Below are 25240 nucleotides of genomic sequence, written 5' to 3'. Positions count from 1 at the left end.
GCGAGCAGTCCTGTAAGTACTTATCCAGAGTCCAGGAGAAGCCAAATTCCTCCTCAGCTAGTCAGGCCCATACCAAGCAGAAGATAGACAGAGCAGAAGATAAATACCTGCCAGATTCACTAGGCATATGACAAGAAGCAGAATATATATAGATTCCTGCCCCATATTGCCAATACCTGCTGGGACCCAAGACTAAAGCTGTAACTTGTATGGATTTCCGTTGCCACTCAGTAAAGAGGAGTTGGATTATATCTCCTGTCTGGATCTCAATCATTCCTCAATTACTCCTACTGACCACACAATTTTATTGCAAGTGAGCCAGGATCCAGGAGTCCAGCCGTACCAAGGTTGGAGACACCGTTGACACTACCATATCTGCTATACAGAGACATTATCCCCCTCTGGCATTCCTCTCCTGGTACGTGAGCTATAACATCTTAAAGGGCCCTGCTACAGTACCTGCGCAAGCTGCAATTGGCGTCACAAAAACTATAAACTTATATACACATATCTATCCTGACCCACTGCATTGTACTAGTGTCCTGCTCATTGCACTACCACAATAATCCGGGCTTGTTCCTTTAGTATTTTCAGCTTGGAATTTTTAAAATGGCCGGAGGGCAAATAGAAGGCCCTTTGGCCAGTGGGCTCGCAGTGAATCCATCTTCAGTGGATTGTCTTGAGGCAGAAGGGAGAAAATGTATCTGACCTTGGAATTCTTTTTTGTAGTAAATAGATCTACAATCCGGGTCCCCAGTTCTAACTTTCCTGTCTAGTACTCATTTTCCATCCTTTAATGTGCTCCTACTGAGAAAGTCTGCTGTTACATTTGCTCTTCCTTTTAGGTGTACTGCCTACAAAGAGCAGGGGTGTGCCACCAATGAGGCCAGGTGAGGCGATTGCTTCAGGCAGCACCAGGTAGGGTCAAGAGGGGGGCAGCGGAAGGGCCATGGACAATGAACGCTTTCATTATGGCAAAGTGATTATTTTAAGAAATTTGCATTGGGAGGGGACGCAGTTTCAGTTTTCGCCTCAGGCAGCAGAAAGGCTAGGTGCACCCCTGACAAAGCGGTCAAATTCTTCTCTGCCCATGCGAAAATCTCCGCCGTTACGGTCTACTCTGTGTCCCACCCTGACTATTTATATTATGCCACCTTGGTCATGTTGTCAGATAGTACTCTTATGTTCTGCAAATGTATTTAAGCTTTCATGTTCTTTAACGTTATGGAGGTGGCACCTTTTTTTTGAGCCTCAATCCCGTTTCCTGTCCTTTGAAAGATGGAGCATCCGCCTATCGGTGCCGGTGTGGAGGTGTGAGGGAAAGGAGCCATATACTGTCTATAGTAACTGGCTTGTGTCTGCAATTTGTCAGACACTGCCACAACAAATCCCATCACAACTACAGCTGAGAAACTGAATTGCGCCTGGCTGATTGTGAGGGCTCAGAGTTATGTGATCCTCTTCATTTCTTCTAGTCATTTTCCCAGTCACTGCTGTAAAATGTTGCTGGGCACACTTTGTGAAATTCTTAACAAATCTGATTCATTTAGAATTTATTTTCTCATCTCTACAGCTCATCACCAAGGGTCTCAGCTCCCCTCTTGTGTAGACCAGGGTCAATCAACAACCTCATGTACTGTAGCTGTTCTGATACTTCATCTCCCAGCATGCACATTTACTCAGCCACTCAATTAGAAGCGAATAGACCATGCAGGAAGTTTTAGCTTTACAACAGCGTTCTGGATGTTGCTGAACTTTGGTGTAGTCGGTATGACACCACCACTTTAATTCTCTGAGTATTGGAGAATAATGTTTGTTTTATATCATATTTATATTAAATCAAAGTTAAGCAGTATGCACCGAAAATCTACAACAAATTTACCACTGTAAATCACTAGATCTGGTCATTAGGCAAACCCTTCAGCACATGCTATAGCATACTGAATATACTTTTCTGCTGCTAGTCCCAGTCGAGATATAATCAATTCAGTTACTGTAATTTTTATTTTATTTTTTAGATATTCTGGTCTTCACCTTTCAGGGATGTGGAGGTCAACACAAAAAAAAAAAAAAAAAGAAAGAATAATTGCACTCAGCAGAAACTATACAGTTAACATAGAAGTTTCAAATAATGGTTGCCTGCTAGATTTCTCGCCATGTAGCCCAGCATGGATGAGTTTCCTAGGAAACAGTTTTCCTGACACTTATGGTTTTTTGATGCACTCTCTTTATCTGAGCAGCAATCCATGCATCTGACACAGACATTCCTCATTTCACGCTGCAAATGAGAACAAACTGTCTAGCATTATAAAGGCATCACCATTGTGAAGATAGATCTGTAGCCTTTAGAGCATATCACATGAATGTAAACACTATTGTTCCATCTCCTGGTAGAAAGTTAAATTCTCATATAATCTAAAACTTTTGTGCAAGGAAGCAACTGCCTTTTAAAATCAAGCACTGTGTGGGGAAGAGAGGACTCTTAAACCATAAGAAAGTGGCATTTTTCTTCTCCACTGTATCTTTACAGACGGTTGAGACATTACCTATAAAATGCATTGCAAAGTTATGGAACAAATGTTTTTCACGGTTGCCCTCCATGATGCAAGCTCTTGGTTAAAAAAAAAAAAAAAGATTGAATATTTGATTTACATATTAAAAAAAAAAAATTGCTCTTTTCACACTGGTGATTCCCTCTACACGTTTCTGTTTCATTATTAAAAGCCAGCATAATTCACCAAGCTTCCATTTTTAGCTGCTGAAATTAGATCTGTCATGAACGCATTAGACTGGTCACTTTGATATGGATACTACAGAGTCTAGCCTGTAATACCATTGTGTGCAGCCCACAGGCTATAAAGACAATGCACACTTAAAGAGAATAGATCATCAGAAAATTACATGGCTTAAATCATGGTTTTACAGTATGTTAGGCATTTTTTATTTATTTTTTTGTTAATTTTCCACGTCACAAACAAAAAACAAACAAAAATTGCAGCCTAGCAGAGGAATGGGTAAGGGAAACACCTCCTTCCTGCAGCGTCCATCTATATCGCTGGCCTGAGGACAACGATACAGATGAATATAGAGATGAACACTTCCACAATGGAAACGCTCATCTCTCCCTGCACAGAACCTCTCATGCGCCCCCCCAACGCACTGGGCCCCTAAAAACGATATATTCCTAATTACGTAATTTTAGTGGTGTTATATTATATTTTATTGTATGTTTTTATGGATGAAATGTATGGTTTTTATTACTTACTGTTATGATTATTTGAATTATTATTCATATATTGTTGAAGCTGACTCTTGAGATATATGAGAGTGCCAAATCACAAGCTGCTATGAAGAAACCAAGGCCTCCATCCATCAGGATGGCTAAAGTTGTGCATGAAATTCAGCAGTGGATTGCAAGTAGGCCCCCAAAATCAACTCCAAGACTCAGAAAGTTGGTGTAACACGAAACAACGTGTCAGGGATTGCCGAAATCTCTGAACCTGAAACCATACTGAATAACGTGTAGCTTTGTCGGACTCTCATGTCCTGCACAAACGTGTACATTTATTGGACTAGGCTGCCAACTGATTGCTGACAGACATTTGGACCCATTGCCGTAATTCATAACGGACCAGGCTTGGGTATATTTATTAGGTCACAAATTCCCATAATAGGAGTTACTGGTCCACTGAAAATCCCCATCTGACTCCCGAAAGGCCACTTCACAAACAGAAAATTAGCGTTTGGTGTCCAGTGTCAGGAACACGAATGGTGGGCCCAATTGTCTTCAAATTATCTGTGAATACCGCAATTATCTGTGAATACTTCGCAGGAGCCTACCTGCCCCGGAAGTAGCGGTGCACGGGTTCACGGAAGCAGCGGTGGTAGCAGTCAGTCAGTGCTTAGTGTTGGGGGTAAAATCACCTACTCGTGGTGTGGCAGTTTTTTGTTAAGCCGGAGGAGGTGAACATGGCTATATGTAGAATATGTGGGCAGAAGGTGAAGCGTGGACAGGGTGCCAATGTTGGCCCTGCGTCAGCATATGCAGCATTACCATAAAGTGGCCTGGGATAACAGTGGCTCTGATGTGGTGGTCAAGCCTACCATAACAGCCGCTGCATCACCCAGTGGCATGAACCCGGTTTCAGGCAGTCAAGGCTTCTTCACCTCAGACAAAGGGAGCCGTCTGTCCTTCCCATCATCTGCTGTTCCTGATGTTCCGGATCCTCACCCTCCTACTCCTCATTAGTCATTCAGTCAGCAAATCGATCATTGAAGCGATTGCCAAGAGACAATAGTATGCATGCACTCATCCAACAGAGCATAATCTGAACGTGCTCCTGTCCAAGTTGCTGGTGCTAAAGTCCCTCCCTTTCCAAGTGGTGGACTCTGCACCTTTCAGAGAACTGATGGCTTGCGCCAATCCGAAATGAAGAGTCCCAAGCAGTAATTTATTTGGCAAAAAGGCAGTACCAGCCCTGCACACACACAGAAAAAAAAAAGGTGGGCCCAGTCATTAAACCTGTCGGTGTCTGCCAAGCCAAAGTGCACGGCAGCGCCAACATATGGAGCTATAACGACGGTCGGGGCAATACATGTCCTTTATGGCCCACTGGGTGAATGTGGTTCCTGCACAGCCACACCAGCAACTTGGCCAGGTGATGCGGCTTCCGCCTCCACGTTGCCACACCATTGGTCCTGCGACCATGTCCGCCTCTGCCTCCTCATCCTCCACTGTGTCCTCATCCTCCACTGCAGGGACAATTCACAGTGCCCCTCCAGCATACCACATGTGCAGGTCATGGCGGTGTCATGCTGTTCAGCACCTTGTTTGCCTGAGCAAACTGAGTCTCACAGGGAAGGAACTGCTCAGTGTCCTTCATCAAGAAATCGAATTCTGGTTTCTACGCAACAATCTAAAATCAGAACCATGGTGACCAAAAACGGGAAGAACATGATGTTGTCGCTGTGTCAAGGAGGGCTGAGCCATGCATGGCACACGTGTTCAATCTGGTTGTCAAGCAGTTCCTGAAGTCTTCCACCCATCTGCAAGACATCCTAAAAATGGCCAGGAAACTTTGCATGCACTTCAGCCATTTGTACACCACAAAGCACGTGAGCTGCAGCAGCAGAACAGCATCCCCCAACATAGGCTGATCTGCAACATTTCCACCTGTTGGAATTCCACCCTCCATATGTTTTGGCAGACTATAAAAACAGAGAAAGGCCATAAATTATTTCTTGATGATCCAAGCAGACAGGAGTACTCCCCTGTGTAACTTCAATGTCAGCCAGTGGCAGCTCATGCGTGACACCTGCCATTTGCTCAGGCCCCTTGAGAAGGCCACGGATGAACAACGCCATTCCACTGCTTCATGAGTCATTTGCACAAATGGCCCCATGCATGCTCATTTGCTTGCGTAGTGACAGCCGAATTGTCACCATTTGGCAGAGAGAGGACTTCTGGCTCTCCACCTTGTTGGACCCTCGCTGCAGGTCCAAAATGGGGGCTTTTTTTTATTATTTATTTTTTACACCTGCTGAGAGGGAGGACAAAACTGAACTACTATAGAAACCTCATATGTAGTCAGTTGACTGCTGCCTATCTGGATCATAGTCCATCCTCTCGCAGGTCTGACCGGGGGGGGGGGGGGGGGGGCCCTCTGCGCTCACGTTCTACTGTGCCAAGGCTGCTAGGGAGGGGGTGCCAGGAGCAGTACCACCTCCATCAGCATCAGCCCGAGTCTAGAATCGCTGATGAGCAGCTTTCTTCACCCGCATAGGGAAGAAACTACTAGCCACTAGCCAGAAGCTAGACATAGAGCAGGACCTAAACCAGCAGGTGGTGGCATACTTGGAGTGCACCCTGCCAGCCATAATTAAAGATCCGCTGCACTACTGGGCAACCAAACTGGATTTGTGGCCGCAGCTGACAGTTTGCCCTGGAAAAGCTGTCCTGCTCGGCCAGTAGTGTGGCATCAGAGCGGGTGTTTAGTGCAGTGGGGGCCATAGTTACCACAAGAAAAACTTGCCTGTCCACCCTAAATGTGGAGAGACTGACCTTTGTCAAAATGAATCAGGCGTGGATCAGCCAGGATTTCCACCCATCAATGTCTGATGCATCTGGTTAGATCATCCATGCTGCCTCACCCAAACCTTGACAAAATACTTTTTGGCTACATGCCTCGGCTACTAATCTGATGCTACCATCCGCCTGATGCCATACATCTGATGCCAAGTGCCCCTTCTTACACCCACCATCTTCAGCGGGTACTGTTATTGCCACCTACCTCCAAATTCCGTAATTGTGCCACTCTGTGAACTCCTCATGCTGCTGCCACCTCCACACAGCTATTGGGCCACTCTGTGGTCTCCTCATGCTGCTTCCATCTCACTACTAGGTCATAGGGCCACTCTGCACTACTATGTCATAGGGCCACTCTGTGGACTTCTCATGCTGTTCCCACCCTCCCCACTTCATGACTGAGCCACTATTTTGCCTTTTTGGCTTAGCTGATATCATTTATTTGACCCTTCTTCTGATCTGTCAGAAGAAAAAATGAGACTCACAATGGATTCTCTGTGGAGCAGCTGTAAGGACTATATGGTCCCATCAGAATTGGCCTATGATTTGGTAGGCAAAAGCAGGAGTGGGTACAAAACACAGAAGACATGCAAATATTCCATTCACGTGTCATCTCTGTTTTGGATCCACTCATGTTTTATTGGCATTAGCAATACTGATGGATTACTGACCAAATTCTAACCGAATGAAGACTGATGTTCCACAGACAGGATCAGTTTGGGGGTTATTGTTCTGACAGATCAGAGGAAGGGCAAAATAATCAGTGACCAACACAAACTTACGGCTGACACCCTCCACTCTGGAAGTGGGGCTGTACTTGTACTTAAATCGAACAGGTTCTGTAGACATATATGTGGAATCAGCTGGCGATGGTGTAAAAGCTTCTTCTTGGTGCTAACATCGACCTGTAAGGCTGAGTTCACACTCGAGTTATTTGGTCAGTTTTGGCCCAGTGACTGCCCAAATAAGTGAAGTGTGCAATGATTCTAAGTGTGACGCCTGTTATCTGCATGTAATACTGACTCACAGTATTGTTTCACTACCAAAGCAGACTCCCTATGCGTGTTACTGCAAGGCACAGTGTTCTACACCACTAGAAAGGTTCTCTGCAGCCAGGAAATAGCCTTTTTAAAAAAAACTAAATTCACTGCAAATATATTCAGATCAAACTGAAATTTTTCAAAGAAATTCAGCAAACCGGCGAATCAAGTTTTTGAAAAATGTGCTCATCTCTATATGTAACCGTAAATGGTAACATTAGAAATTGCATCTTGTCCCACAAAAAACAAGCAATCATACTGTTGTGTGAACAGAAAAATAAAAAATAAAGTTATGGCTATTGAAGAACTGGAAGTAAAAAACTAAAGCACTCTCTGGTGTTTCAGTAGCTCTCATTGTTGTGCATGAGAGCTACTGAAACAGGGAAACAGCCTAACTTGCTGTGCTATGCCAACTCCGAAACAGCATAGCATGTTGTGCTATGCAGTTTAGTAACTCATGCACAGTAATGAGAGCTACTGAAACAGCAAAGCTCCGGAGCACTCTGCTGTTTCCCAGCCGGGAATTGATCGAGACTGTGTGTTATCTCGTCTTAAACACAGAAAAGTAGTCTGAACAGTCACTATGACTTAAATACAGGTTTCTGAGGTCCAGACAGCACACTTAAATGGCTTATCTGTCATGTTTTTAAATAATGTGTCCCCCTTTAATATCACATTGGCCAGTATTACACTCCCATATGTAATTTGACTCCAGGCACTTCTTGGATCAAGTTGTGTGTCTTGTGCACATGATCCAGGCATGGTTACAATCCACAATGTATGCGGGTTGCATCTGCACAGTCAGACAGCTTCGGGCATAGATGGCTGGAGACGCAGAATCAACAGGCAGGCAGGGTGATGGTTAAGATACAGACGAGGTAAGGAGGTTGGAGACTTAACAGGAACACAGACAAGACAGACAGGGTAAACTAAAATACAGAAAAAAATAAAACTAAAAGGTGCTTGAACACACAGGCAGGGCAGGTGCAAGCTAGAGCACAGACAGGGAAAAACACAGGATAAAACACAGGTAAATTGCAATAACACAAGGCTATCATAACAAGTTTGCTGGTCATCAGGGAACCTAAAGCTCAGAGACCCTCCAAATACTAGGGAACCCCCAGCCATCTGTTGGGGAAGGATTTGGAAGCAAGCTCACCTGTGCGCCTTCAAATCCTTCCCAGCCAATGGGCCCTAAGGAGACAGAAGCTGGTGCACAAAGCAGAAATACAGGGGCAGCAGTATGGCGATTAGCATGGGTATCATACCCGCAAGGGAGAGCAGTGGACAGACAGCTAGGCATAGTCCAACATAGTCTAGTTGTACAAATAATTTGCCTCCCCCCGACAGACAGGGAATATGCCCCTGCATTAAAGGAGCAGTTCTCAGAGGATCCACAGCCTCCTAGCACAGAGGTAGTCACTCTGAATTAAAAGAAGCATCATTTATACTACTAAAATTCTGAAAATCCTTCAAATTCAGCCTTGGTTTCCATCTGATGGCTTCATCTCTTCATCAACATGTGCAAAATGAGTTTGCCTGCAATTTATTGTATGTTATTAGAATAAGCTGTAAAAGGCATACTGTGAAACATGAATAAAGGACACCCCATGCCAGAAATTTTTGATTAACAAAGTGAAATTAGTAGCTTGGGAACCAAACACCAAAATATTAGTCATCAAAATGCTCATCAAGAGAGGCAGTTTTTGGTTTATTTGGCTGGCTAACAAAGAATTTTCTGTCAGATTCTATTAATCAAAATAAATGGCTTTGATAACATTCCCAGCAAATCACATATCATGTCTTACATTAATAATTATATGCTCCAGAAAGTCCTGAATAGAGATGGACTTCTAAAAATAGGATGTTAAGAACCCTAACACACATACTAAAAAGCTTGGCTTTAAGTACACAATCAAGGTACAATTTTCTTGAGAAACATAAAAGGAAAAAGACAAAGTGTTCTGAAAATAGGCAGCAAATTATTGTTCTACAAGTCTTTCACCATTCAATATTTATAAATGTGTTTTCTGGTCATGAATTCTGCTCTTTAATCATTTTCCACCACAATGCAGCCTCACTAACCAGACTTTCTGTGATAACACATTCCCAAAGCTACAGAAATAAAAAAAATTCTAGGTCTATTTTTGATTGACTGTTTAATCTGAATTTTATGCTTCTGAAATTTGATGTCTGCACCAAAACCACTTACCAATAGGTAACCAACCAAGACAAATGCAATAGACTATTACTTAAAGGGACTCTGTCACCACTTTCTAACCCCCACTTTTAAAACTATAGTTCTGTCCATGGAGCCCCTGTGATTACAATGGTGTTGTTATATGCGAAATCTGCTGGCTCGTTTTGATAAAAAAAAACTTTTATCTAACCTGTCAATCATGAGGATAAGGTGCCCAGGGCGTTTCTCCTGGTCTGAACATGCCGCCCGCCGCCGCCGTTGGTGCCCAGCTCCTCCTCTGATCCTTTCAGCGCCGCCTGAATGTGAAGAAATACGCCTCCGGCTCTCCCTCAGTCCCCCCTCCTTTTCTAAAATTTCACGCGTGCGCACAGGCCTGTGCCTGATGCGCCCGTGCAGACTTTTCGATTCAGCCTCATTGAGCGAAGTGCGCATGCTCAAAAACTCAGATCCGACAGTATATTCTAACACAGAAGCGTTCCCATGGTGATGGGACGCTTCTAGTTAGAATACACTACAAACTGTGTACAAGACTGCCCCCTGCTGCCTGGCAGCACCCGATCTCTTACAGGGGGATATGATAGTGCGGCACCTGAAGGGGTTAATTGTACCATCATATCCCCCTGTAAGAGATCAGGGCTGCCAGGCAGCTGGGGGCAGACCCCCCCCCTCCCCAGTTTGAATATCATTGTGCGGCCCCCCCCTCCCCTGTTGTTAACTCGTTGGTGGCCAGTGTGCGCACCCCCCTCCCTCCCTCTATTGTTTTAATACATTGGGGCCAGTGTGCGCGCCCCCCCCAACCCCCCCCCCCCTCCCTCCCTCTATTGTTTTAATACATTGGGGCCAGTGTGCGCACCCCCCCCCTCCCTCCCTCTATTGTAATAATAGCATTGGGGCCAGTGTGCGCACACACCCCCCCCCCCCCGATCATCGGTGGCAGCGGAGTAGAAGATTTTCATACTTACCTGGCTGCTGGCTGCTGCGATGTCTGCATCCGGCCGGGAGCTCCTCCTACTGGTAAGTGACAGCAATGCGCCGCACAGACCTGTCACTTACCAGTAGGAGGAGCTCCCGGCCGGACACAGAGATCGCAGCAGCCAGCAGCCAGGTAAGTATGAATCTTCTACTCCGCTGCCACCGATGATCGGGGGGGGCACACTGGCCCCAATGCTATTATTACAATAGAGGGAGGGAGGGAGGGGGGGGGGTTGGGGGGGCGCACACTGGCCCCAATGCTATTATTACAATAGAGGGAGGGAGGGGGGGTTGGGGGGGCGCGCACACTGGCCCCAATGCTATTATTACAATAGAGGGAGGGAGGGAGGGGGGTGCGCACACTGGCCACCAACGAGTTAACAACAGGGGAGGGGGGGCCCACTGGCCACCAATGAGTTAAAAACAGGGGGGGGGGGGGGGTCTGGGGACAGTCATGCAGCAGGGGACAGTCATGTACACAGTTTTTTTGTATATTCTAACCTGAAGCGTCTCCATCACCATGGGAACGCCTCTGTGTTAGAATATACTGTCGGAAATGAGTTTCACGATGTAGCTCATATCCGACAGTATATTCTAACATAGAGGCGTTCCCATGGTGATGGGGACGCTACAAGTTAAAATATACCATCGGATTGGAGAAAACTCCAATCCGATGGTATAACAGAACTCCAGACTTTACATTGAAAGTCAATGGGGACGGATCCGTTTGAAATGGCACCATATTGTGTCAACATCAAACGGATCCGTCCCCATTGACTTGCATTGTAATTCAGGACGGATCCGTTTGGCTCCGCACGGCCAGGCGGACACCAAAATGACTTTTTTTTCATGTCCGTGGATCCTCCAAAAATCAAGGAAGACCCACGGACGGAAAAACGGTCACGGATCACGGACCAACGGAACCCCGTTTTGCGGACCGTGAAAAAAAAGTCCGTGTGCATGAGGCCTTAGTCTGCGTTTTTCACACAGCCCTGGCCCCATAGAAGTGAATTGGGCTTCAGTTAATAACTAGTGCAGATGCAATGAGTTTTTCACTGATGGTTGCTAGGAGATGTTGTGTGTAAACCTTCAGTTTATCACGCGTGTGAAAAACACATCAAAATGCATTTCACCTGCGTGGAAAAAACTGAACGCAACCGCAGACAAAACTGACTAAACTTGCTTGCAAAATGCCACGAGTCACCGGCTCTAACGTTTCATCCAAAAATAAGGCAGAGGCCTCAGAGACTAACCACTACCTCAAAAGGAATATAGGATAGAGAGGTCTCCTATGCAGTCCTTTATCCCCTAGTTTTTTCCATAAACTCCACACCCTGTCAGGCTGATTATGATGGACATCGGCACCATCAGTCTGCACTACCTCCCTCTATATTCCATTTAGAGATCTCTCTTTTTTGACTTGCCAGACAGCGTACATTTCTCAGTAGAGCCATTTTATAACATCTGGGCTACAACCCTCGATGAGTGTGTACAGCATTGATTGCAGGGAGACATCTGCTGTCAACCGGGATCTACGACATGCTGCTATAGTGTGAACAGCGGTGATTGTAGTGAGAGACATCTGCAACAACAGCGTGTGGAGGTTGTGGAATAACTATGAGGATATACAGGTTTGGATAGGAGACCTATCTATCCTATATTCCCTTTGAGGTAATGATAAGTCTGAGGCCTCTGCAGAAGAGAATAGACCATGCAAAAAAATAAATAGAACATGTCCTATCTTTGTCCGAATTATGGACAAGGATAGGACTGTTCTATTAGGGGCCGGCACATCTTCTCTGCAAAACATGGAATGCACGCGGCCTATGTCCGCTTTGGCCTGTGGTTTTCATGGACTGTTAGAATATGCTCAGCAAATTAATTTTCAGCCTAGCAGTGTCTATGGAATATGTATGACACACGGACATCAGATGAACCCCTGACCATCTGGTCACGGACATGTGAAAGAGGCCTAAGACAAAGGTTTTATATACAAAAAGAAGACCCAGCTATTCCATTTATACATATCTTATAGCTGAAACTTACCTTTTGTTTTCTGAGTGCACTTTTAACAAAGGCGTCGTCTCTGTATAACTGTCTTTCACTGGGCTGTACAGTTTAAAAAGATTAAATGGATACCTACAAAATGAAGAAAGCATATGAAAAATTAAATATAGAAATAACCTTAAAGTCTTGATACATCATATACTGGATACAGAAAATAGATAACTTCAAGTCAAATAGCGGACACTTATTCTTGGAAAAACATTTCCTGCACATACTTTATGGTACTTTTTCACCAATCAAGACTAAACCACTCGTGCAGTACAGAGGTTTACTTTACTACTGATAAGGACACATTTGCACCACCCTTGGTGTTTAGATTCATTAGGACTAGAGATGAGCAAATAAAAAAAAATTAAAAATTTGATTCGGCCGGTTTGATAATAATAATAATAAAAAGTTTAAAAAGGCTATATCATGGTTGCAGAGAGCCTTTATAGTGGTGTAGAACGCTGTGCCTTGCAGTAATCCGCATAGGGAGTCTGCTGTGGTAGTGAAATAATACTGAGAGTCAGTATGACATGTAGATGACAGGTGTCGCTCTTAGAAATCACTGCACACTTCATTAGGGCAGTTACAGGGCAAAAACTGACCAAATAACTCGAGTGTGAACTCAGCTTTGCAGGTCAATGTTAGCGCCTAGTATAAAAGAACTGTGCAGAGGCCCAAGATCCTACTATAGCGTGAATGAGCGCACTCCTTTTACACCAATTCACTGATTCCACATAGATTTCTACAGAACCTACTCTATTAAACGCTTATACAAGTAGAGCCCCCTGACAGAGTGGAGTGGGTGTCAGCAGTAAATTTGTGTTGAAGTCACTGATAATTTTGCCATTCCTCTGATCCATCAGAACAATAACCCACAAAAAAACGGATCCGGTCTGTGTAGCATACGCCTTCACTCAGTCAGCGTTTGGTCAGTAATCCAATCAGTATTGCTAAAAGCAACAAAAAAAAAAACAACACACAAGTGGATCCAAAACAGAGCTGACACGTGAATGGAATATTTGCATTTCTTGTTTTTGTACCCACTCCTGCTTTTGGCTATTAAATCATAAGCCAATTCTGATGCAAAATGTCATGCAGGCCTTAGAGCGGTTACATAGACAGGATCCATTGTGACTCATTTTCCTTCCCTTCTGACAGATTAGAAGGGTCAAATAAATGATGAAGGTAGCCAGGCCGAAAGGCAAAATGGTGGCCCCGTCATGAAGTGGGGAGGGTGGGAACAGCATGAGAAGTCCACAGAGTGTCCTTATGACATAATGGTGAGGTGGAAGTAGTATGAGGATGCCACAGAGTGGCACAATGACAAGGTATATGTGGCTGCAGCGACACAATGACAGTGTGGAGGTGGCAGCAGCAGCATCAGGAGACCTGAGTGGTGAGGTCGCAGCAGCAGCAGCAGGAGGAGACCACAGAGTGACCCGTTGACAGAGTGGGTGGCAATACCAGAGCCAGCTGAAGATGGTGGGTGAAAAAAGGAGCACTTGGCATCAGATGTGTGGCATCGGGCAGGTGGCAGCATCAGAATAGAAGTTGAGGGAGGTAGCCAGAAGAAACCGGTCTCTTTTGTCAAAGTGTTGGTGTGGCACCATGGATGATCTTGTCTGATGCATCAGGCATTGGTGGGTGAAAATCCTGGCTGATCCACGCCTGATTCATCTTGACAAAAAGGTCAGTCTTTCCACATTTTGGGTGGACAGGCAAGTTCTTCTTGGGGTAAACTATGGCCCCCGCCACACTAAACACCTGCTCTGATGCCACACTACTGGCAGGACAGTTTTTCCAGGGTAAACTCAGCCAGTTGCATCCACAAATAGAGTTTGGCTGCCCAATAGTCCAGCAGATCTTCAATGTAGGGTGGCAGGGTGCTGTCCAAGTATGCCACCACCTACTGGTTCAGGTCCTGCTCCAGGTCTAGCTGCTGCTACTGGCAAGTAGTTTCTTCACTAGGCGGGTGAAAAAAGCTGCTCATTAGTGACTCTAGACTCAAATTACTGCTGATCGAGCTGGAACTACTCCTACCCCACCACAGCAGCCATGGCAGAGGAATGTGAGTGCAGAGGGACCCCCCGGTCAGACCAGCGAGAGGATGGACGATGGCACAGATAGGAAGCGGCCAACTGACTACATAGGATGTCTCAAAAGTAGTTCAGTTTGTCCTCCCTCTCAACGGGTGTAAAAAAAGGCCCCCATTCTGGACCAGTAGCAAGGGTCCAACAAGGTGGAGAGCCAAAAGTCATCCCTCTGCCGAATGGTGACAATTCGGCTGTTACTACGGAAGTGAGCATGCATGGGGCCATTTGTGCAAGTGACTTGGAGGGACTCCCTGCATCCATCTCCACGGCATACTGCCATGGTCTGTCTGGGTCCTCTGCCTAGTCTTCCTCATCGCTCTGTAGCTCCTCTGGCTGCTCCTGCTCCTCCTGTCACCTGTGCATAAAAACCACCCATTTTGCTACACATTGCTTGTGCTCCAATATCCTCTACTTCTCCAGTTCAGCCCCAACAGGGTTCATGTGGCCGTGGGATCTAGGCACCACGTCTCCAGTCTTCTGACCAGCCAGATTTACCAGCATCTGTTCCAGGACATGAAGCAGTGGAATGACGTTTATACCGTAGTCCTGACTACTGACAAATAACGTGGCCTCCTCAATGGGCTTGAGCAAACAGCAGGTGTCACGAATGAGGTGCCACTGGCTGACATTGAAGTTACACAGGGGAGTACTCCTGTCCACTTGGATCATAAAGAAATGGTTTATGGCTTCTCCGTTCATATAGTCTGTCCAACATATGGAGGGTGGAATTCCAACGGGTGGAAACGTCGCATGTCAGCCTATGTTGTTCCTATTACTCAGGCTGTGAACTCACCTACTGAACCCTGTTCTGCTTCAATACTGTGGAATGATTCCTCCCTATCCTTTCCCTGAACTTCTATACAGCAAAATAAAAGTTTGAAAAGTCTTTCCTAGCACTGTCCCTAGTGCCTTCTGACGTCTCTCCCTGCACTAAGTACACTGGAAAATGGCTGAAATCAAGATGACTGAGGCTATTTATAGGGCTGTGACATCAAAGGGCTGGCTGTTGATTGGCTGCATGCATGGCATTGTGGGTGATCCCTCATTCCCAGAATTCCTTGCCAACACGTGCAGTAGGCATTTTAGGGAAAAAAAATTGATTTGTTACCACTTATCGTGAGGAGATTCCGATTCGTTCCGAATTAAATTTTTCCTGAAATTTGGATCGAATTCCACTTCGTCAACTTTGATTCGCTCATGTCTAATTAGGACCACTAGAAACTATCCCTATGAAAAGTAAAGACAGACTTATAGCTGAATGCCTACAGTTGCACAAATCTGCCACAGAGAGAAACCCCAATTGCACTGAAAAGAGCAATCTATTCTGCTTAGTTTTATGATCAGTGTAAAATCTGTGGAAATCTTTCTCACAAGAGAAATAACAGGCACATCAACATATAAATTAGTACATTTTACCAGTGTTTCTTCCGATACCACAAACGTATTATAAACAGTCTTAAACCCGCTTCTTGATGTTACAATCTCATAATTCCAGCAAGTAGAAGTGAGGGCTCAATGGTAATATTTCTGATATCCTCTACACAAGGTCGTAGCAAGTATCCATGGGGCCCCACCCCACCCCACCATGTCCAATTTCAGTGGCAGGTTCACAACATGACATGCTTATGATTATGTTAGTTTCACCAATACACAGTTATAATGCACACAGTGATTTCACAATAGTGGTATAAATGTGCATAGTGAAGTTACAGCACAGACAATCTTCACAATAATGTAACAGAATAGTAATAAGGCTCACGGTGATATCAGAATAGTATGATAATATGCACCCGAATAGAGGTCGCAATAACACCTGTACAAGAGTCAGACGCCTGCACAGGAACTTTTACTCTTTGAAAAAAGACCGATTAATATTAATATGCATACGTTTTCACTGCACATGATCAGCGCACTTTGTGCCATGTAGTCTGTGAGAGAGAACTTCCTGTATGTGGCCAGCAGAGGGAGCAGTGTGGCGGGAGTTGGGATGTTTAGCAAGTATTTCCAGACTACACACGTGGCGACTTCCTGCAAGCTGTGCTGCAGCCGGTCCCCATATACAAGTACACAAACCTCTGGTATGTTCTCTGCCTGTAATCACTTGCATGTTCTCAGCTGATTTATATTGGAAGTGAAGAGATGACTCCAGATACAAGCGAGTGAGCTGTCGCAAATCCTTTTTATGACCACATGCAATGTTATATAGGGAGTTTGCAGGCCATTTTGTGTGCACATTGGACATATTTGCCTGTTCTAGTGAGGCAACTTAAAGGGGGCCTTCAAACATAGATTGTGTATCACTAGAGCTTGATTATAGTATCTTGTTAACTGTGGGGGTTTGACTGGTAAAACCCTGACAAGTCACAAAAAAAACGGGGCTGTGGTGCAGCATTGCGAATCCTTCAAAGTTTTGCCACTCTGGTTTGGGCATTTTGTCTAATACTGAACCCCTCTGAGCGCAGTGGCCTGCTTCATCATCATTTGTAGGGTACCAATGGGTAATATCATGCGTGCAGACTCTCCCGCCACGTCCGAGAGGTTGCCTGAAACAGTGAAGGCCTCCCAGATAAACTGATAATTTGGCAAATCTCCCAGTGGCAGGAAAGTTTGCCAGCACCTCCTAGTGAGCTTGAAATGGTTCCCTGCATAAATAGCACACTCTTAACGTTATGTAGGCATACGTATTACATATATGAATTACTGCAACTTTTGTACTCTTCGTTGGCCAGAAATACTCCTCAAACATGCTAAAGGGGAGTATTTTTTTACTCCTCTACAAAAAAATGTAGTGGGACCGCTGCACTACAGAAATGTGTCACCAAAAACCTGCAGCATTATTTGCAGTACTACATGAGTAGTACTGCACATAAGGACTCCAGATCTCAATTTTTTTATTTTCCTACTGCCCTCGTTCCCTCGCTGTTAGCTTTTATAACTGCACAATCTGGACTGCTATGATGTGCTAACATAATGGAAAGGACTGATGCGCATGTATTTCGGTACAACTTTATATGCCGACATTGGGTTCATTGGAGACAGTAGAACATTCAAAATAAGGATCTGTACTTGAAAGATTTTTTTTATGAGATAATCTTTAAGATTTACTGTAAAACATAAAAATACAAATCTAACCCAACTCCCAGACCTCCCCCCATTACTCCCCACTGAAGTTTTAAAAGAAAATATGTGTACCTCTTGTCATATAGAAAGGAATATCTAAAGATAATAGTTTGCTATAACAAAAATAAAAAATAAAAAAAAATATGAATAAATAATCTTAATGTATACACTATTACAACAGCAATTTAGGCTGACAGACCAGGTAGCAAAAATCTGTAAATGAGAAATTAATCATGTTTAGATATTGTTACCAAGTGCATTGATTAATTCTATTTCATATCAGACTGTTAGCAGCCATACCAGGGATATTTCATTATGGAGCCCACAATTTTTAAAATTTAAATTCGATATTCGAATATTCGCGCTCAACACTAATGATGTAGAAGAACAGGAGTTTTATATACCCTATGAAGAATATATATGATTGTGAAAGTCTATGTACCACAGGATAAAGTAGGAAATTATTTTGCATATTGGACCACTGATCTTCTGAAAGGGTAAATTACTCTTACCGGTAATTGGATTTTCCAATAGCCTCCACAACGGCATTCACAGGAGGGTGTCCCCGCCTCCAGGACAGGAAACAACGAGGAAGCACAGGATTTAAGGAGCCTCCTCCCCTTACCTTACCAGTCAATAAGAGAGGACACAGAAGTGATGCATAAAAAATTATATATTATAGTAAACAAATTACATAATTCGTCTACATTTAAAGTTTGGGAGGGAAACCAATGCCATTGTGGAGGCTATTGGAAAATCCAATTACCGGTAAGAGTAATTTACCCTTTTCCCCGGCGCCTCCACAACGGCATTCACAGGAGGACTAACAGAGTAATCAATATCAGGGGGGGGCCACAGTAGATAGAACCTCACGACCAAAGGACAAGTCCTGATCCCTTACTACATCTAGCTTATAGTGCCTAAAAAAAAAAAAAAGTCATAGGGTTGGCCCATGTGGCGGCTTTGCAGATTTGTTCCAGAGGGACCGCTTTCGTCTCTGCCCAGGATGAGGCTACTGCCCTTGTAGAATGAGCCCTTAATACCTCTGGTGGCTGACAGTTCTTGGTAACGTAGGCAGAGGATATTATGTTCCTAATCCACCTAGCTATGGTTGATTTGCTAGCCGCTTGCCCCTTATTAGGGCCCTGAAATTGCAAAAAGAGGGTCTGATTTTCTTAGGGGTTTAGTGGCTTGTAGGTAAGAAAGGACTGATCTCCTGACGTCCAGATTATGGAGAGTTCCCTCCGAATCAGTAGATGGAGACTGAAAAAACAAAGGTAGGGAGACTTCCTGCTCACGATGAAATCTGGATACCACCTTTGGGAGAAAGGCAGGACAGTGCCTGAGGATTATACGATCATCCAGAATTGTAAGATAGGGAGGCTTGCAAGAGAATGCTTGAATTTCCCCAACTCTTCTGGCAGAGGTTATGGCAACTTAAAAAGACATCTTCATGGTGAGGAGCCTTAGAGGGATATTATCAATTGGCTCAAACGGAGGAGTAGTGAGAGCAGAAAGAACCAGGCCCAAGTCCCAGGGAGGAATCACCGGACGAGGGAAGAGCAAAGTTCTTACTGCCCCCCTCAAAAAACGTTTGATCAGAGGGGAATCTGCCAGTTTTACGTCCAGGAAGGCGCTGAGCGCGGAGATCTGTACCTTTAGAGTTGACGGGCGGAGGCCTTTTTCTAGCCCAGCTTGCAGAAACTGGAGGACCTGAGGAACATCAGGAAAATCTACACTTCCCAAGAAGGACAAAAAGGCATTCTAGGTTCTCAGGTAGATCCGGGAAGTTACGGGTTTCCGGCTTTTGAGCATCGTGGAAATAACCGCATCCGACAGGCCCTTCCGTTTTAGCAGGAGGCGTTCAGATTCCAGGCCGTCAAACTGAGTTGCTTTACACTGGGGTGATTTATTGGTCCCTGGTGGAGTAGGTCCGGGTTTGATGGCAGTGTCCAATAAACACCGGCTGACAGTTTGAGCAGGAGTGGAAACCAAGCCCTTCTTGGCCAGAAGGGGGCCACCATAATTACATGGACCCTTTCTTCCTGAGCCTTTACCAGGACTCTTGAAATGAGGCTGAATGGAGGGAAGGCATAAAGGAGCTGTTTTGGCCACGGCCGGGAGAGGGCGTCTAGCCATACCGGATGATCCTTTTGCGAGAGGGAACAGAAATTTCTGACCTGCCTGTTGCTTTTGGTGGCGAACAGATCTAACACTAGGGTCCCCCACATTTGGCAGATCTGGCTGAAGACGTGGTGATTTAAGGACCATTCGGCTTCCCTTATGAGATGTCGACTGAGATAATCGGCCACCACATTTTTTTCCCCCTTGATATGCACTGCCGAAAAGGGACAGAAGGCTTCTTTCTGCCCAACAAAAAATGTTTTTTGATACTTCCGCCAGTGAGCGACTTCTGGTTCCCCCTTGTTTGTTTACGTACTGTAGTGTTGTCTGTCAATATTTTTACGTGTTTTGGAGAGGAAACTTTGTAAAGGGAAAGGAGAACTCTGTGGACAGCTGACAGCTCTTTTAAATTTGAGGAGGCGTCCTGCATGTCTTTCTCCCAGGATCCCTGAACTACTGATCCTGAAGAATGACCTCCCCACCCTGAGTTGCTGGCGTCTGTTGTAATGACCATAACATCTCTTGAACAGTGAACCCCTACGCTCAGGTTTCCTTTTATTCTCCACCAAGTTAGTGACTGTTTTACCTGTCTGGGAACGTGAACCTTTCTGTCTAGAGACGAGTTCTTTCCGTCCCATGAGGATAGGAGAAAGGCCTGAAGGACTCTTGTGTGACTCTGGGCCCACCTTACTGACGGGATTGCGGCTGTTAGCAGTCCCAGTACCGCCATGATGTCACTTATCGATCTCTGCTGGAAAAGAGACACTGTTTGGATTAAGTGAAATTGTTTGTCTTGAGGAAGAAAAGACATTAGGTGCCTTGAGTCCAACAGCACCCCTAAAAACACCTTTTCCTGACTGGGGATAAGGTCTGATTTTTTTGGATTTATTATCCACCCTAGAGTTGTAAGACAGTCCTGGATTTGCTTGAAGCGTGATTGTAGAAGTTGGCGCGACTCCGCAAACACCAGAAAGTCGTCCAGGTATGGAACGATCTGTACCCCCTGAAGGTGAAGAAATTTCGTGACTTCTGACATTATTTTTGAAAAAACTCTGGGGGCAGAGGATAGGCCGAAAGGAAGGGCTGTGAACTGAAAAAGGGACAATTTTCCTTGATAATAAATTGCAATCCTTAGAAAACACTGGTGCCTGTGGTATATTGGGACGTGGTAGTAAGCGTCCTGAAGGTCGACGGTAGCCATAAAGCAGTCCTGCGGAAGGATCTGTGTGGTAGATTTTATGGTCTCCATTTTGAATCTCTTGTAAATGATGGATTTGTTTAAGGACTTTAAATGTATTATTAGGCGAAAGGAGCCGTTTGGTTTCTTTATCAAAAATATAGGGGAATAGAATCCTTTGCCGTGTTGTTCTTCCGGTACAGGGATGAGGACTCCTTTGAGGATTAATGTAGTTATTTCTGACTCTAGGGATGCCTGTTTGTCGGGCTGTTGCCTTTGGTCGATAAAAAAATGTTTTGGGGGTGGGGAAACAAATTCTAGCTTTAGGCCTTCTCTTACGGTACGAGTGACCCAAGGGGAGGCGTGAATTTCTTGCCAGGCGGAGGAGAATTGTTTTAGTCTGCCTCCTACCTGGGTTAGCGTGTCACTGGGTAGGGCGGGTAGAGGCTTCTGGCTTAAAAAGGTATCCCCTTCCTCTACCTCTAGAAGGTTGCCATCTTTTTGAGCCGTCCCTTTTACTCTGATCTGCTCTTGACCTTTTTTGATTTTGAAAGGAGCGTCTCTGTTGGTAGTAACGGTTATCAGAGGGGAAACCTTTTCTCCTATCGGAGGCCTTCTCCAGAATGTCATCAAGAGCAGAGCCAAACAATCTATCTCCCTCACATGGGATGGAGCACAGGCGGTTTTTAGAACCTGCGTCCCCAGTCCATGAACTGAGCCATACCGCCCTACGGGTCACATTGGCTAAAGCACTGCTTCTTGCAGAGAGTCTAACCAAGTCGGCCGAGGCGTCTGCTAGAAAATTGGATGCTCTTTTTAGGGAGGGAAGGGAGTTTAAGATCTCTTCTCTGGACGTACCCCCCGACAGATTGCTCTCTAGCTGATCTAGCCACACCGAGAGGGTTCTGGCCGTACAAGTGGACGCTATGCTGGGGCGCAACATCGCTGTATTTGTCTCCCAGGATTTCCTTAATAGATTTTCGCATTTTTTGTCCATTGGGTCTTTTAGGAGACCCATATCCTCAAAAGGCAGCGAGGATTTTTTTGAAATACGGGCCACTGGCGCATCTATTTTGGGAGTTTTATCCCACAAATCAGAGTCAGTTTCTGAAAAGGGGTACTTGCGCTTAAAGGCGGCCAATACAGTCCACCTTTTATCAGGATCCCTCCATTCCCTGGAAATAAGGGCTTTGATATTATTGTGGATGGGGAAGGATCTCTTCTTTTTCTCCCCCAAGCCCTGAAAGATTTGATCGTGAAGGGACTGAGTCTCTTTTACATCTTCCAATCCTAGGGTAGATTTAATATCCTTCAGTAGGGATTGAGTTTCTTCGGGAAAGCACATAGGCCTCCCTGCAGCTTCCTCAGAGGATAAGGAGACCTGATCATCCAGCAACTCCCCTTCATCCAGATCCACTTGTTCTGATATTTCCAGATTTAGGGAACGGGAAGGCCCAGGGGAAGGCGCCAATTGTCTAGAGTCAGCTGCAGCCTTAATCTCTTCTCTAATGAGGGTTCGCATGGACTCCACGAAGGAAGGGGATTCTTCAGCGATAACCCTTTCAATACATCTAGGGCAGAGGGTCTTTTTTGGGTCTGACACCAAGCCCTTACGGCAACCACCACACTTCCTGCGCCCCGAATCCCCTTTGGTTTTAAGCTTTCTGGACTCACTGTCCTAAAAGGAATAAAACAAACTTTGTATAGGACAAAGGAGGGACCCAGAGTAAGGGTGGTGAGGGGTCAGTATAGTAAAATTACGGACACCCAGCGTGTAGGGGGAGGAGAGGTGCGGGACTCCATAACCCTATATACCTATGTGGAAAAGACAAAAGAATAGGGATTACTCCCTCCCCCCCCCCCGGGAGGAGGCTTACCGGGCTGAGGGCCGAAACAGCGGGATCACCGGAGCGCTTGGACGACTGTCGCTGGAAGGCATCTCTGCAGATCACCGGCGGTGGTGGATGTGATGCTTCTTTTTAAATCTCCCGCCGCGCGCAGGAGCCGTCTCGCGAGAATCTCTTGCCCAAGGAGATCTCGCTCCGCTGCCGTCACCACGCCTGATACCGCGCGAGTTCCGGCGGACTCGCAAGCCCGGGGATGCCTGAAATCAGGGCTTACTCCGCAGGATCGAGGAAGGGAGGCAATGCGTCCCCGGAGTCCCCCAATCCCTGCACCGGCCCTCCTGAACGACAGGGAAAGGACCAGGCCTGTGCGGTATCCAATTTCCTGGATAACCCCAGGAGTGGCTTCCACGCACGTCCGAGGACAGGAAACAACGACTGGTAAGGTAAGGGGAGGAGGCTACTTAAATCCTGTGCTTCCTCGTTGTTTCCTGTCCTGGAGGCGGGGACACCCTCCTGTGAATGCCGTTGTGGAGGCGCCGGGGAAAATATTCCTTAGGTCTTTCTCTTATTTATGCCTCCTGACCAAAAGATGTTTCTCCGGGGGGGGGGGGGGAAATGCTCCATATATGGTAGAAATTAATTCTGAAGTTTGTGTAGCACATACTTCAGAGACATAGTTATCTTAAGGGACATAGTTTTCTTTTGAGTATCAAGTGTATTTGTGTATTTCTCAGCTGAATATGTTGGTAGAAACACCTGTGTCCTAGAGAAAATTATTCTTGTAGCTGCAGAGAGTTAAAATTATCTTCAGAAATTGCTTAAATTGAATTATTCCTTGTCATGTCCAAAGGCTAAAACCTTGGCTAAAATTAGAAATCCTTCACCATCCTAAAAATAGGGAAGGGTCGTCTTAACCAAAACCCTGGTTGTATTATTGAGCAGCTCAAGGTAAAAACTTTAAGGGCCTTGTTAATACTCATTGTCATAATGCTGTCCCCAATGGGGCTCACATCTAAATCCCTATCAGTATGTCTTTGGAGTATGGAAGGAAACAGGAGTACCCAGCGAAAACCCACACAAACACAGGGAGAACATACAAACTCCATGCAGATGTTAATCTTCGTTAGATTTGAACCTAGAATCCCAACATACTCAAACCAAGAAACTGTCCTCAGATATTTTAATATACTACCTGACAGAGTGATATTCTAATATCATTTGAAGAAATTAAGAAAATGACTAAACTACAGTAAAATTTATGTACAAAATATGGTATTTGATTAAAGGGCTTCTGTCACCCCACTAAAGTCATTTTTTTTTTTTTTGGGCTAGTTACATTCCTTATAGCGCGATATATGAGAATATAATGTTGTCACTTACTTTCATTCGGCCGTTTCTTGAGAAAACGAAGTTTTATAATATGCAAATCCGGTCTCTACCAGCAAGTAGGGCGTCTACTTGCTGGTAGCCGCCGCAAAAAACCGCCCCCTCGTCGTTTTGATTGACAGGGCCAGCCGTGATCTCCTCCTCCGGCCGGCCCCGTCAGTATTTCAAAAATCGCGCGCCTCTGTTCATTCGGCGCAGGCGCTCTGAGATGAGGAGGCTCGTCTCCTCAGAACTCCCTTAGTGCGCCTGCGCCGATGACGTCTTCTTTCGGTGAGGTCATCGGCGCAGGCGCACTGAGGGAGTTCTGAGGAGACGAGCCTCCTCACCTCAGAGCGCCTACGCCGAATGAACAGAGGCGCGCGATTTTTGAAATACTGACAGGGCAGGCCGGAGGAGGAGATCACGGCTGGCCCTGTCAATCAAAACGATGAGGGGGCGTTTTTTGCGGCGGCTACCAGCAAGTAGACGCCCTACTTGCTGGTAGAGACCGGATTTGCATATTATAAAACTTTGTTTTCTCAAGAAACGGCCGAATGAAAGTAAGTGACAACATTATATTCTCATATATCGCGCTATAAGGAATGTAACTAGCCCAAAAAAAAAAAAAAAAAAACACACTTTAGTGGGGTGACAGAAGCCATTGTCCATCATTTCCATATAAGACATATTTAGTATTTAAAAGAGAAATATAAATATAAATATAAATATATATATATATATATATATATATATATATATATATATATATATATATATATATATATATATATACACACACACACACACACATATACATATACACACACACACACACACGCACGGCCATCATAAGCACTTAACCCTCACGAACCCAGCAGCGATGGAACTCGCCATTTTGGGTGAACTGCCAATACCCTTAGTTTTGCTAAAGGCTAATAATGAAAAGACGCCGAACCCGTGCTGACTGACAGAATACAACAAATGTACATAAAACACAACCACCTTAGGTGTAATCCCTTCCTGTGTGGATATATACAGGTCCTTCTAAAAAAATTAGCATATTGTGATAAAGTTAATTATTTTCTGTAATGTACTGATAAACATTAGACTTTCATATATTTTAGATTCATTACACACAACTGAAGTAGTTCAAGCCTTTTAT

At 45.0% G+C, this 25240-nt stretch overlaps 1 protein-coding gene across 1 annotated transcript in view; it reads right to left on the bottom strand.

Moving 5' to 3' along the window:
• Positions 1-25240, bottom strand: part of OCA2 (OCA2 melanosomal transmembrane protein) — a 439010-nt gene that overhangs the window by 261332 nt on the left and 152438 nt on the right. The window contains exon 3 of the mRNA XM_044285952.1: positions 12344-12436. Coding sequence (XP_044141887.1) covers positions 12344-12436 — 93 coding nt within the window. The remainder of the gene's footprint in view (positions 1-12343; positions 12437-25240) is intronic.

Source organism: Bufo gargarizans, chromosome 3 (genome assembly GCF_014858855.1).
Source record: "Bufo gargarizans isolate SCDJY-AF-19 chromosome 3, ASM1485885v1, whole genome shotgun sequence".
In the NCBI taxonomy this organism is placed as follows: domain Eukaryota; kingdom Metazoa; phylum Chordata; class Amphibia; order Anura; family Bufonidae; genus Bufo; species Bufo gargarizans.
This window is presented reverse-complemented; position numbering and strand designations above follow the sequence as displayed.